General features: G+C 48.4%; 4 protein-coding genes across 5 annotated transcripts; 3 read left to right on the top strand and 1 right to left on the bottom strand.

The window, feature by feature from the left end:
* Positions 1-468: 468 nt before the first annotated feature.
* LOC136187520 (scavenger receptor cysteine-rich domain superfamily protein-like) lies at positions 469-3,667 on the top strand. Its single transcript, XM_065975131.1, has one exon. The coding sequence runs from the start codon at positions 487-489 to the stop codon at positions 3,535-3,537; it is 3,051 nt and encodes a 1,016-aa protein (XP_065831203.1). The 5' UTR covers positions 469-486; the 3' UTR covers positions 3,538-3,667.
* Positions 3,668-5,698: 2,031 nt separating this feature from the next.
* LOC136187338 (scavenger receptor cysteine-rich domain superfamily protein-like) lies at positions 5,699-8,488 on the top strand. Its single transcript, XM_065974917.1, has one exon. The coding sequence runs from the start codon at positions 5,699-5,701 to the stop codon at positions 8,486-8,488; it is 2,790 nt and encodes a 929-aa protein (XP_065830989.1).
* Positions 8,489-8,750: 262 nt separating this feature from the next.
* On the bottom strand, positions 8,751-12,581 carry LOC136187522 (inactive peptidyl-prolyl cis-trans isomerase FKBP6-like). Of its 2 annotated transcripts, XR_010669919.1 has the most exons (15): positions 12,545-12,581; positions 12,366-12,486; positions 12,089-12,178; positions 11,596-11,724; positions 11,468-11,541; positions 11,355-11,414; positions 11,243-11,302; positions 11,043-11,189; positions 10,933-10,983; positions 10,767-10,876; positions 10,629-10,717; positions 10,500-10,572; positions 10,324-10,450; positions 10,180-10,272; positions 8,751-9,941 (listed from the first exon to the last, which is right to left on the bottom strand). XR_010669919.1 is itself a non-coding variant. In XM_065975133.1 (14 exons), the coding sequence occupies exons 2-14, from the start codon at positions 12,457-12,459 to the stop codon at positions 10,234-10,236; spliced, it is 1,143 nt and encodes a 380-aa protein (XP_065831205.1). In that variant the 5' UTR covers positions 12,460-12,486; positions 12,545-12,581; the 3' UTR covers positions 9,967-10,233. The 2 variants fall into 2 exon arrangements, 1 of the variants encoding a protein (XP_065831205.1); XM_065975133.1 differs by lacking the exon at positions 8,751-9,941 and having other exon boundaries at positions 9,967-10,272.
* Positions 8,768-10,061, top strand: LOC136187521 (creatine kinase B-type-like). The gene has a single exon (XM_065975132.1). It carries the CDS (start codon positions 8,804-8,806, stop codon positions 9,950-9,952), a length of 1,149 nt encoding a protein of 382 aa, XP_065831204.1. The 5' UTR covers positions 8,768-8,803; the 3' UTR covers positions 9,953-10,061.
* Positions 12,582-12,720: the final 139 nt, after the last annotated feature.

Genomic DNA, 12,720 nt, shown 5'->3' with positions numbered 1-12,720 from the left:
AAAACGGTCAAGAAATTCAAAAGGATTATTTTGTTTCAACTCAATAGGCCTGTTCCAATAGAAGACATCACCAATGATGAAGAGCGTCTTATTGCCACGAAATCTCCTTCAGATAACACCATGAAAGACTACTCTTCTCTTGCTGAATCTGACTGAAGCCGCTGCTCAAGTGTTTACGTTTTCTTACTCCTGGTTGTTTTTGTTTTTCTCGTTTGTAACAAGCACTTTGTCATCTACAGCACTTTTCAAATAAAGAAAATGTCCGCTCGTCTGGAAGAGAAGATTAGGAACTTAATTAAAGTTAATACAACGTAAGTAATCAAAGCGATGAGCTAATGTTGAAGGCGGATTCGAGAGAAGATGCTATTTTTTAACACTTGGCCCGTCATGTGTGCGTAGCGTGGCATAATTACGGGTACACCTTCTTTTCGCAGATCACGTGAATTTTCTATACATAATAGAATTCCTTTGAGTAGAAAGAAACGAATGAAAGGAAAAGAGGACTCTGGTGAGTACATCGCCCGCTGCCGCCAATTGCACGTTGTCTCGTGGTTGGGTCTATTCATATCCTTCGCGGTTGGAATAGCAACGGTGTACTGCTTTGTCTCCATTGTCGAGATGAAGGAGAGCTTGAACCAACTAAAACAAAGCAAAGAGCAGCTCGAATCTGAGATGAATCTTTTGAAAAGTGACCACCGCGACTTAATGCAACTCATCAGGGACGAAATGCCCCAGTCGATGTCCCTCCCTCCCTCCCAGATCATTTCAAACAAGAAACGATTTTCCCGACATACTACTGGTGATCCAGTCGTCAGTGGTTTTGTCACCTACATTCTGCAGGAGGTAGCAAAACGCTGTCAACCCGGCGAATTCTGCGCTGCCGGACAGAAGGGAGAACAGGGTCCTAGCGGTCTTCAAGGACCAAAAGGCGACAAGGGCGATCGCGGAGAAGAGGGTGCGAGAGGACCAGAAGGTCCCAGAGGATCAATGGGTCAACGGGGCCGAAGGGGGCCAAAAGGCAAATGCATATATCCAGTCGCAGCGGGGTCACAAATGCGACTGGTCGGTGGCTCGACAGAATGGGAAGGTCGAGTCGAACTCCTTCGAAACGGTGTCTGGGGAACGATTTGCGACAATGACTGGGATATCGCCGACGCCGCCGTCGCCTGTCGTCAGATGAATCGCGGCTACAGCGGTGCAATTGCTGCCACGAGCGGCGCTCATTTCGGCGAGGGTTCGGGAGCCATCTGGATGGACGGTTTGCACTGCAGCGGCACCGAATCCGACTTGTCCGAGTGTTTGTTCGGCGGATGGGGAATTCACCAGTGCAATCACAGTCAAGACGTGGGTGTCGTCTGCGCGGGAGACATTCGACTTGTCGGCGGACTGCGTCCCGAGGAGGGTAGAGTCGAGGTTCTTCGCAACGGAAAATGGGGCACAGTATGCGACAAAGGCTGGGGTTTAGCTGATGCGCACGTGGCGTGCAGGCAGTTGGGATTCCACGGAGCTAAACAGACGGGACGCGCTTCTGAGCCGGGCAGCGAGTCCGATAGGATTTGGATGAGCAATGTCACCTGCGCAGGCGTCGAAAATCGACTGGACGAATGTACGTTTTCGGGCTGGGGTGTCCGCGAACATGTTTGCACTCATGAAAACGACGTGGCGATCACTTGCTTCGCTGAAGGCACTCGGCTCGTAGGAGGCTCTGCAGCTGAAGAGGGTCGCGTTGAAGTGCTGCTTGGCGGTGTTTGGTACGCCGTTTGCGACGATAATTGGGATATGAATGACGCTCAAGTCGTCTGCAGGCAGCTTGGATATGAAAAAGCCAAGGAGTATTTCAGCGCCTCGTTTCCAGATGATCTACAAATAGAACAGTCGACATTAGAAAATATTCAGTGTACAGGAGACGAGTCCGATTTTGTTGACTGCTCTTTTATAGTACAAGAGGAACGCTACTGCGGTCGTCAGGCAGGAGTGACGTGCGTTTCAGACATCCGATTAGTTGGTGGGATGAGAGCGAATGAAGGAATCATTGAGGTGAAGCATAGAGACGTCTGGGGTAGACTGTGCAGTCGGGGCTGGGACTTGAACGATGCGCATGTTGCCTGCCGGCAGTTGGGGTACTATCGCGCCGTGTCTTACAACACTACTGAACTATCAGGTGAAACAGTGCTAATGGACAAGCTGGCTTGCAATGGAACTGAGCCAAATCTTGCAGACTGTGAGTTTGGTGGCTGGGGAAAACACAACTGTTTGAATCACAACCGCATTGCCACTGTCGTGTGTGCTGACAATATTCGACTCGTCGATGGGCGTACTCCAAATAGTGGCAGTATTGAAATCCTTCACAATGGAACTTGGAAAGCCATTTGCGAAAATACATGGAATAAGGACAATGCCTACGTTGGTGACGTTGCTTGCCAACAGTTGGGATATTACAGAGCAAAGAGCTCAAAGATCGTTGAGACCTCACAAGAGGTGTTGTCGTCAGGCTTTCTGTGTCACGGAAACGAGACGGAGTTGGACAGCTGCGCCCAAGACAGTTGTCATTCTGACTCTTCCAGTCGTTCTATTGCAGTTGATTGCGTTTCTAACCTGCGTCTCGTTGGAGGCTCCGTTCCAGAAGAAGGACGAATTGAGATCCTACACAAAGGACAGTGGGGTACAATCTGCGACGACAACTGGGACATAGAAGATGCGACTGTCGCGTGTCTGGAATTAGGCTACGGGCCAGCGAGGAAATACCGGGGTTATTCCTATTATGGAGGTGGAACGGGACCTATCTGGATGGAAGAAATTGCGTGTACAGGAAAAGAGAGCAGCCTTGCGGACTGCCGTTTTCCTGGTTGGGGGATCCATCGCTGTTCTCACGACGAAGACGCGGGAATCGTGTGCAGCAAATCGCGAATCAGGCTTGTTGGCGGCAGTCATTCAAGCCAGGGCCGAGTTGAGATTTTCTATAACGGATCATGGGGAGGCGTGTGTGACAGTAACTGGGATATAAAAGCTGCAGACGTCGTCTGCGGAGACCTAGGGATTTTAGTTAGGCGACCTAGCGCAACCAGAGGGAGATTTGGCACTGCATCACAGTCACTGTGGATGAATGACGTGACATGCAATGGGCGCGAGACAACTCTTACCCATTGTCAATTTTCGTCCTGGAAAGAAGGAAGCTGTGGCAGTTCCAGTTACGTCGCCGGAGTTATCTGCAAAGAAACGATAAGACTCGTTGGTGGGTCTGGACCCCATGAAGGTCGCGTCGAGGTGTATCACAGTAACCAATGGGGAAGAGTTTGTCATGACTATTGGGATCTCAACGACGCGCACGTCGTTTGCCGACAATTGGGTTTTACAAGAGCTGAACGATACACAACACACTCTACGTTTGGTAGCACTTCCATTAGAGTGTGGATGAACAACGTACAGTGCAACGGAAAGGAACTGAATTTAGAAGATTGCTCTTTCAGTGGTTGGGGAAGTTACAGTTATCGTTGCTCAACGTATCAACAGAACGCTGGTGTTGTTTGTGAGTATTAGACTACCAATGCAGTTGCCTATAGGCCTGGTTGTCTCGTGTCGTCTGTACCCTTTTATGCTTGATACGTTGTACACTGTGATATGACAAGGAATGGGTGTTTGTTCGAAAGAGGGTACAGTAGCCTTAAAAGGGGGACCCTGTTCATAATGCAAAACAGTCTATTGTTCCACGTAATTCGTCCCGTGTCGCCTAGCTGTTTCGTGGCCTACCTGTTCGAAAAAGATGTAAGGGTGTCGTTGTAGATATATCTATACGTTGGGCCCGAGAGGTACTGTATAGGCCCCGAAGGGAGACTGTAGTTCGTGTGTTTCCTTCCTTTTGCGGCAATGGCGGAGAGATATCTTTTGGCATCAGGGTGGCATCATACATCTATGGTGACATTCCTCCAAAAATTCGCACATGCGCACATCCGCAAAATGAATGTACATCCGGAGAAAGTATGGTTACGGTGTGTGATGACGCGGTCTTCGACTATGACAGCTACTTGACGTCGTATGTGAAGCTCTCAGCTGCAGAAAGCGCTTTTTTTCTTATATTTTGCTTGCTTATCATTACGGGTAACCTGTCTGTCATGATCTGGCGTTGCAGGAGACGCAGAGAAGTGCGCAACAGCATCCCTTCTCTACTTGTCGTAAATTTGGCCACTGCAGATCTCCTATTGGAATCCAACTGGTTATTTTTCTCTATCTGTACAGTTGGTCTTGCTCGGTTTTGATTTTACAAACGAAGTAGAGCTTATGACGTCACTGTGCCACGTATCCGGAGTAATGGAAAGTACGAGTATACTCGTTTCTGGCATGATAACTTATACGATTGCTTTCTACTACGCAAATGTGGTGTTTGGAAAAAGACGCTGCTGCTGCCTAACGCACATATGCATAATTGTTTTTCTTTTTATTGGATGGATCGTTGCTCTTGGGCTTGGAATAGCAATGTTTTCACCCAACCAATTCCCTGGCCACAACACATCTATTGCCTCGTTGTATGCTGTAACTCCCCACGCTCAAGAAAATTTGACAAATGCCACATTTTCTATTGTGATGCTTCAAAACTGCATTCTAATCACTTCGTTTCTGAAGGACGCGGCCTCAGTTGCATTGCATGGAGAAAGAACTAATAAAGCGACTACTTTTACACTACCCTCTGTAGTTAAAGAAATTGCGGGGATAGCATTTGGAATTCACTTTTTACTCATTGGAGCAGCAGCAGGAATTTACATTATAATAGCAGATAAACTAAGACGATCAAGAGAATCAGTTGTTTCAAATCGTTTGGGAGGACTAGGCTTTCGTTTAATTGCAATTGCCATTGTTACTTTCTTTGGCTGGACTGCTTTCACTATACTGTTATTCCCAATGAATATGACGTATCTTGAGCAATTGCTACCGCTGGCCATCGTAGCATTATGTAACCCGCTTTACATTCACGCTGACCTCAGCACCATTTTGCAAAACAGTCAAAAAATTGAAAAGGATCATTTTGTCTAAACTCGACAGGCCTGTTTTAATTAATACAAGACATCACCGATGATGATGATGAAGAGCGTCTTATTGCCACAGGATCTCCATCAGAAAGCAGTATGAAAGACTTTTCTTTTCTAGCTGAATCTGACTGAATCCGCACCCTAGTGTCTGTGTTTCCTTGCTCCTGGTTGTTTTCTTTTTCTTCTATAACAAACCTTTTGTCATCTACGGAGCATTCTAATGAGATAAAACGTTCGAAGAAGATCAAGGACTTAATTAATCAGTACACGTAAATAATCAATGCCATGAGGAAGAGGCTATAATGTTGATGACGGCTTCTAGAGAAGATGCTACACTTGTTTAATTACCACATAATCCGTAACGTGCATAATTACGTCACGTGAATTTTCCAATACATTATGCTCCTTTACTCATTTGAGTAGAAAGAAACGAATGAAAGGAAAAGAAGACTCTGGTGAGTACGTCGCTCGCTGCCGCCAATTGCACGTTGTCTCGTGGTTGGGTCTATCTATATCTCTTGCGGTTGGACTAACTACGGTGTACTGCATCGTCTCCATCGTCGAGATGAAGGAGAGCTTGCACCAACTAAAACAAAGCAAAGCGCAGCTCGAATCTGAGATGAATCTCTTGAAAAGCGACCACCGCGACTTGATGCATGCAACTCATCAGGGACGATATGCCGCAGTCGATGCCCCTCCCTCCCGATCAGATCATTTCAAACAAGAAACGATTTTCCCGACATACTGGTGACCCAGGCGTCAGTGGTTTTGCTAGCTACATTCTGCAGGAGGTAGCAAAACGCTGTCAACCCGGTGAATTCTGTGCTGCCGGACAGAAGGGAGAACAGGGTCCTAGCGGTCTTCAAGGACCGAAAGGCGACAAGGGCGATCGCGGAGAAGAGGGTGCGAGAGGGTCAATAGGTCGACGGGGTCGAAGGGGGCCAAAAGGCGAATGCATATATCTAGCCGCAGCGAGGTCTCAAATGCGACTGGTCGGTGGCTCGACAGAATGGGAAGGTCGAGTTGAACTCCTTCGAAACGGTGTCTGGGGAACGATTTGCGACAACGACTGGGATATTGCCGACGCCGCCGTCGCCTGTCGTCAGATGAATCGCGGCTACAGCGGTGCAACAGCTGCCACGAAGGGTGCTCATTTCGGCGAGGGTTCGGGAGCCATCTGGATGGACGGTTTGCGCTGCAGCGGCACCGAATCCGACTTGTCCGAGTGTTCGTTCGGTGGATGGGGAATTCACCAGTGCAATCACAGTCAAGACGTGGGTGTCGTCTGCACGGGAGACATTCGACTTGTCGGCGGACTGCGTCCCGAGGAAGGTAGAGTCGAGGTTCTTCGCAACGGAAAATGGGGCACAGTATGCGACAAAGGCTGGGGTTTACCTGACGCGCACGTAGCGTGCAGGCAGTTGGGATTCCACGGAGCTAAACAGACGGGACGCGCTTCTGAGCCGGGCAGCGAGTCCGACAGGATCTGGATGAGCAGTCTCGCTTGCACGGGTGTCGAAAATCGACTGGACGAATGTAAGTTTCCGGGCTGGGGTGTCCGCGAGCCTGCTTGCACTCATGAAAACGACGTGGAGATCACTTGCTTCGCTGACATTCGGCTTGTTGGAGGGTCTTCGATTGAAGAGGGTCGTGTTGAAGTGCTGCTTAGCGGTGTCTGGCACGCCGTTTGCGACGATTATTGGGATATGAATGACGCTCAGGTCGTCTGTCGACAGCTTGGATATGAAAAAGCGAAGGAGTACTTTGGCGGTTCGTTTCCAGACGATCTACAAACGGAGCATTTGACATTAGAAAATATTCAGTGCACAGGAGACGAGTCCGATTTTGCTGACTGCTCTTTTAATATACAAAAGAAACGCTACTGTGGTCGTCAGGCAGGAGTGATCTGCGTTTCAGGCATCAGGCTAGTTGATGGGATGAGAGCGAATGAAGGAATCATTGAGGCGCAGCATGAAGGCGTTTGGGGTAGACTGTGCAGTCGGGGCTGGGACTTGAACGATGCGCATGTTGCCTGCCGGCAGTTGGGGTATTATAGAGCCGTGTCTTACAACACTACTGAACTATCAGGACACAATTCTGAAACAGTGCTAATGGACAAGCTGGCTTGCAATGGAACTGAAGCAAGTCTTGCAGACTGTGAGTTTAGTGGCTGGGGAAAACATGACTGTTTGCACCACCGCCGCATTGCCACTGTCGTGTGTGCCGAAAACATTCGACTCGTCGACGGGCTTGCTCCAAATAGTGGTAGTGTTGAAATCCTTCACAACGGAACTTGGAAAGCAATTTGTGAAAACAGATGGAATGCGCACAATGTCCACGTTGGTGACGTTGCTTGCCAACAGTTGGGATATTACAGAGCAAAGAGTTCAAAGATCATTGAGACCTCACAAGAAGTATTGTCGTCAGGCTTTCTGTGTAACGGAAACGAGACGGAGTTAGACAGCTGCGCCCAAGGCAATTGCCATTCTGACTCTTCCAGTCGTAGTATTGCAGTTGATTGCGTTTCAAACCTGCGTCTTGTTGGAGGCTCCGTTCCAGAAGAAGGACGAATTGAGATCCTACACAAAGGACAGTGGGGTACAATCTGCGATGACAACTGGGAAATAGAAGATGCGACTGTCGCTTGTCTTGAATTGGGATTTGGACCAGCAAAAATATACCGGAGTCAATCGTATTATGGACGCGGAACGGGACCTATCTGGATGGAAGAAGTCTCTTGTACAGGAGAAGAGAATAGCCTTGCACAATGCCGTTTTCCTGGTTGGGGGTTACATCGCTGCTCTCACGATGAAGATGCGGGAATAGTGTGCAACAAATTACCACTTAGGCTTGTTGGCGACGGTTATCCACTCGCGGGCCGAGTTGAGATTTTCTATGACGGGTCATGGGGAGGCGTGTGTGACAGCAACTGGGATTCAAAAGCCGCAGTCGTTGTGTGCAGAGAGCTCGGGTTTTTAGTGACATCACCTTCTGCAACTAAAGGAAGATTTGGCACAGCGTCGCAGTCAATGTGGATGAATGACGTGACATGCAGTGGAAGCGAGACAACTCTTAGCCGCTGTCGGTTCTCGTCCTGGAAAAAAGGAAGCTGCAGTTCCAGTTACGTTGCCGGAGTCATCTGCGGAGGTAGAGGTGGTATTAGACTCGTTGGTGGATCTAGAGGCAATGAGGGTCACGTCGAGGTGTATCACAACAACGAGTGGGGAAGAGTTTGTGACGACGGTTGGGATCTCAGTGACGCGCACGTCGTTTGTCGACAATTGGGTTTTACAAGGGCTGAACGCTATACAACAGGATCTGCGTTTGGCAACACTGCGTCCATTGAAATACGGATGGACGACGTGCAGTGCAATGGAAATGAACAGCAACTACAGGATTGCTCTTTCAGGGGTTGGGGAACCCACAATTGCTCTCCTAGTGAGTACGCTGGCGTTGTTTGCGGGTAACTAGTTACTGATGCAGTCGCTTGCCTGTTTGTCCCGTGTCGCCTAGCTGTTTCGTCGCCTACCTTTTTTTGATGTTCGATACGATGAGTACGATGAGATATGGTCTTTCTTCACGTGTCCTTAGCGCGCGCGCGCGCGCGCGAGCGCACGAAATCTTCCCTCTTCCCATTTGATCTTCCAATCAAATGCCAACTCAGTCGTGGACCTATAACAAAGGGTCGCTTTGGTTGTCGTTCCAACATAAAAAGTAAGCCTGTCTTACTTCCGATTTAATTAATTTTGATTTGTGACGTCACAAACACGAGAAACAGAAAAATGTCGGCGGCACGAAAGCGCTTTCCTCCTTCGGCCGACTACCCCAACCTATCGAAGCACAACAACCACATGGCTCGCGCCCTGACAGAAGACATCTACGCACGACTGCGCGACGTTTCGACGCCGAGCGGATTCACTCTCGACGAAGTAATTCAAACAGGCGTCGACAATCCCGGTCATCCATTCATCATGACCGTCGGCGCCGTCGCCGGCGACGAAGAAACGTACGACGTCTTCGCCGACCTGCTCGACCCGATCATCGAAAGTCGCCACGGCGGCTTTCAAAAGACAGACGCCCATCGAACGGACTTAAACGCCGACAAACTGATCGGCGGCGACGAAAACGATCTCGACCCGCACTACGTCCTCAGCTCGCGCGTACGCACGGGCCGCTCGATTCGCGGCCTCTCGCTGCCACCGAAGTGCAGCCGCGCCGAACGACGACGCGTGGAGGCGATCGTCGTCGACGCGCTGTCGGAATTGGACGGCGACTTCACCGGTCACTATTATCCGCTGGCGACGATGACGACGACGGAGCAGGAGCACTTGATTGCCGATCATTTTCTCTTCGACAAGCCCGTGTCGCCGCTTCTGACGAGCGCCGGCATGGCGCGCGATTGGCCGGACGCGCGCGGCATATGGCACAACGCGGCGAAAAACTTTCTCGTTTGGATCAACGAGGAGGATCACATGCGTGTCATAGCGATGCAGAACGGCGGCGACATGCGCGCCGTGTTCGCGCGCTTCTGCGACGGATTGCGACGCGTCGAGGAGTCGATCAAGGCGCGCGGACGCGAGTTCATGTGGAACGAGCGTCTAGGCTACGTACTTACGTGCCCGTCGAATCTTGGCACGGGTTTGCGCGCCGGCGTTCACGTGAAATTGCCGCTGCTCTCCGCGCACGAACGATTCGATGAGGTGCTGGGAAATTTGCGTCTTCAGAAACGCGGCACGGGCGGCGTCGATACGGCGTCCGAAGGCGGCGTCTTCGACGTTTCCAATGCCGATCGTTTGGGATGGTCCGAAGTCGAATTGGTGCAGATGGTTATCGACGGCGTCAAGTTGCTCGTCCAGATGGAGAAGACGTTGGAGAAAGGCGAGAGCCTTGAGGAGATGATACCGTCGCCCATCGTTCGATCTGCTCAGTAAAAAATGCAATATATAAAAACGTACACACAACTTTGATTTTCTTTTATTTTTGGGAACTTTTTGAACGAAATCAATAAAGACAGATTGCATGGAGAACATGATATCTGTCCTGCACTAATAGCTCTCTTCGGGGTCCTTTTTTAAATTAAACACAACTCTTGAACAAATAAACTTTGATAGTCAACTTTTTTTACGTTAAATAGACTTTTAATTCTCAAACCAAATACCTCTTGAATCATAAACTCGTTGAGACTCCACTTCAAAGCAAAGGCGTGGAGTCGTTAGTTTTTGAAAAACATTTCGAGTTCCTCAGGAATCGTCTTTGGTAAAACAGTAACCAAGGTTAGCTTCAATACAGTAATGAGACTAACCTGAGTAAACTCAGTAGTGAGCCCAAGCTCCTCGACTCCTTTCTGGAAGCCAGCCAACTGGGGCTGCGACAGAGTCCCGCCGGAATAAATCTTAACATCAGCTCCCGTGGACTCAGCCTCGAGCGCCCTAAGAAACACAAGTTTCCCCCAACGTCCTAACCTAACGGCAATCATACTCTCGCTGTTCTTGAGCAGTAGCAGCCAATTCCCCGTCAGAAGCAGACGATTTGGCCTCTTTAGTGGACACAACTATCAGCAAGAAGGTTCTACATAAAAATCAAAATTCCCAAAGTTCAGGATCTTACCATCTTCTTGGCACTGAGGCTCGATTTTCCATGAGCCTAGCATTTTCCTACAAATTCCGGTCTCCACTTCTTTCATTTCAGTTTTCTTCCTATAGGTAAGTTCAAAACCAAGTTCTAGATTTGAAACCGAAAACTGACTTGTTAATGAGCGCGAGTTCTTGACGAATTTCTGCACTATTAGGCTTCAGTCTAGCTGCTTCCAAACACATGTTTCTGGCCTTGTAGAACTCCCCTAGTATACGGTAAGCCTACCGGGGGAGCCCACGGTATAGCATAAACAATAATGAATTGAAGTGTAAGCTACCTGGCCCTGACAAAAGTAGGCCTTTGCATTGCGTCTGTCAAGATCTCTAACCTTTTCAGAGAAGAAAAATGAGCACTGTTTTTTTCTGAGAAGTCTGTGCATATGCTTACTTTATTGCAATAGGTGATTGCTTTGGGTCCAATTCGCTTTCTGATGCAACATACGGCGACGTTGAGATAGAGCTTGATCAATTCCTCGCGCCACATCTTTTCCTCGGCTTCGTCTTTCATCGACGCTTTCTCAAGAAAACCAATGCACTAGGAGAAGGAAAAGAGCAAGGTTAAATTTAGGTCAATTCTCTTAATTCTACCTTCTCGTATCTCGTCATTGCCAGCTGATATTGACCTTGACTAAAGAATTCATTACCGGCCTAAAGACATCATAAGTTTTCTCTCTTTAAAAATCAATTACGGAATACATACCTGTCTTTCCGACATAGACACTTTAACGAGGTGGGCTATACTGGAACTACGCCAGGCATCCTTGGCAGGTCATAGTGTCAGAGCAATACAATACAATGAGTATATTTGATTACCTCTGCAAATGTCTCGTCTATTTCTTCAGCAGTGACAGTGCTCGAAAAGCTTACAAGCTCAATTTCAAACAGAACTAAAACAGATCTACTTAGTTTTAGGAAGCCTGAAACTAGTGACGTGAACATACGCGTTGCGTTGCCAGGAACTCTAGGAGGACATCCCATTGCTCCGAATGCCCACTCGGGATGAATAAGGAACTGAGAAACCTCTGATTTTCTCATGGTAGTCAATGCCATGTCAAAACCAAGTATCATGCCTAGAATGAAAAAAAGCGGTCTGATAAGGCAAAACTTCTCCTTTGCTCAAGAAAAGATTCAGCGTTGATTAGACGACAGGGATCCCGCCTGTTGCTTTACAATACACGCATTGACAACAATAGTCAATAAAGCAACCAACATTTTAAGGTCATCTCGAAATTATAAAAGGTCTGTGCACGTGTACTCCCGCAGATCCGGTCCTTCTCAGGATCAGAAGGGAGATGATGTGTGGGTGAAAGCTTAGCACTATATAAGATGCGTGCCGCTCCCTTGAATCTGTTACGACATTAAGGCACGCCAAACCCAACTGATCCCGAGACGAATACAAAGGCAAAACCCCCCACAAAACAGCGTAAACATTACCTCCTCCCAATTTCATCCGCTGCGGAGGACCACGCAGCCTAGTTGAGTCAAACGGCTCTGCGTCATTCTCCAAATAGCCGTTGTAGTGAACTGTAAGAAACAGTGATAAGACTTTACAGGAAAAAAACCTGTTATTGACCCAACTGTGACATTCCCTAATTATCACACTAACTAACTATCACTTATAAAAACTCAGCTGTGAATCAAGTCTATTCAAGAGTGTAGTAGACTTGGACTCGTAGCAGAGATTAGGACTATACGTCTATCTGATACTTGCCTCGAACTGTCGCTCCTTGTGGCACGATTGAGCCCACGCCCTCCCTGAGAACTTTTTTCTTGACACCGCCCTTTGTGCCATCCACGGGAGACATGCTCTTAGAAATTCGCTCAAACGGACGCTGCAGGGCATGAATACAAATAGAAAAAAGTGTTCGCCTGGAAATCGAAGGCGCTCACCAAGCCGTCCTAAAAAATACGCGTGAACTACATAATTTGTGATTAGTTTCTCTCGTTTTTACGTCTTCGTCGTCGAGGCAATCGTAGTTGTCCTGTTTCAATACGTCTTCCGGATCGAATTGAACGGTGTGATCTTCCGAAGAGGCGTTGTCCCACTCGGTGTCGAACAAGCAACC

The sequence above is a fragment of the Oscarella lobularis genome, chromosome 5 (genome assembly GCF_947507565.1).
Source record: "Oscarella lobularis chromosome 5, ooOscLobu1.1, whole genome shotgun sequence".
Classification (NCBI taxonomy): Eukaryota; Metazoa; Porifera; class Homoscleromorpha; order Homosclerophorida; family Oscarellidae; genus Oscarella; species Oscarella lobularis.
The sequence above is the reverse complement of the archived record's forward strand: the minus strand, read 5'-3'. Positions and strand labels throughout refer to the sequence as shown.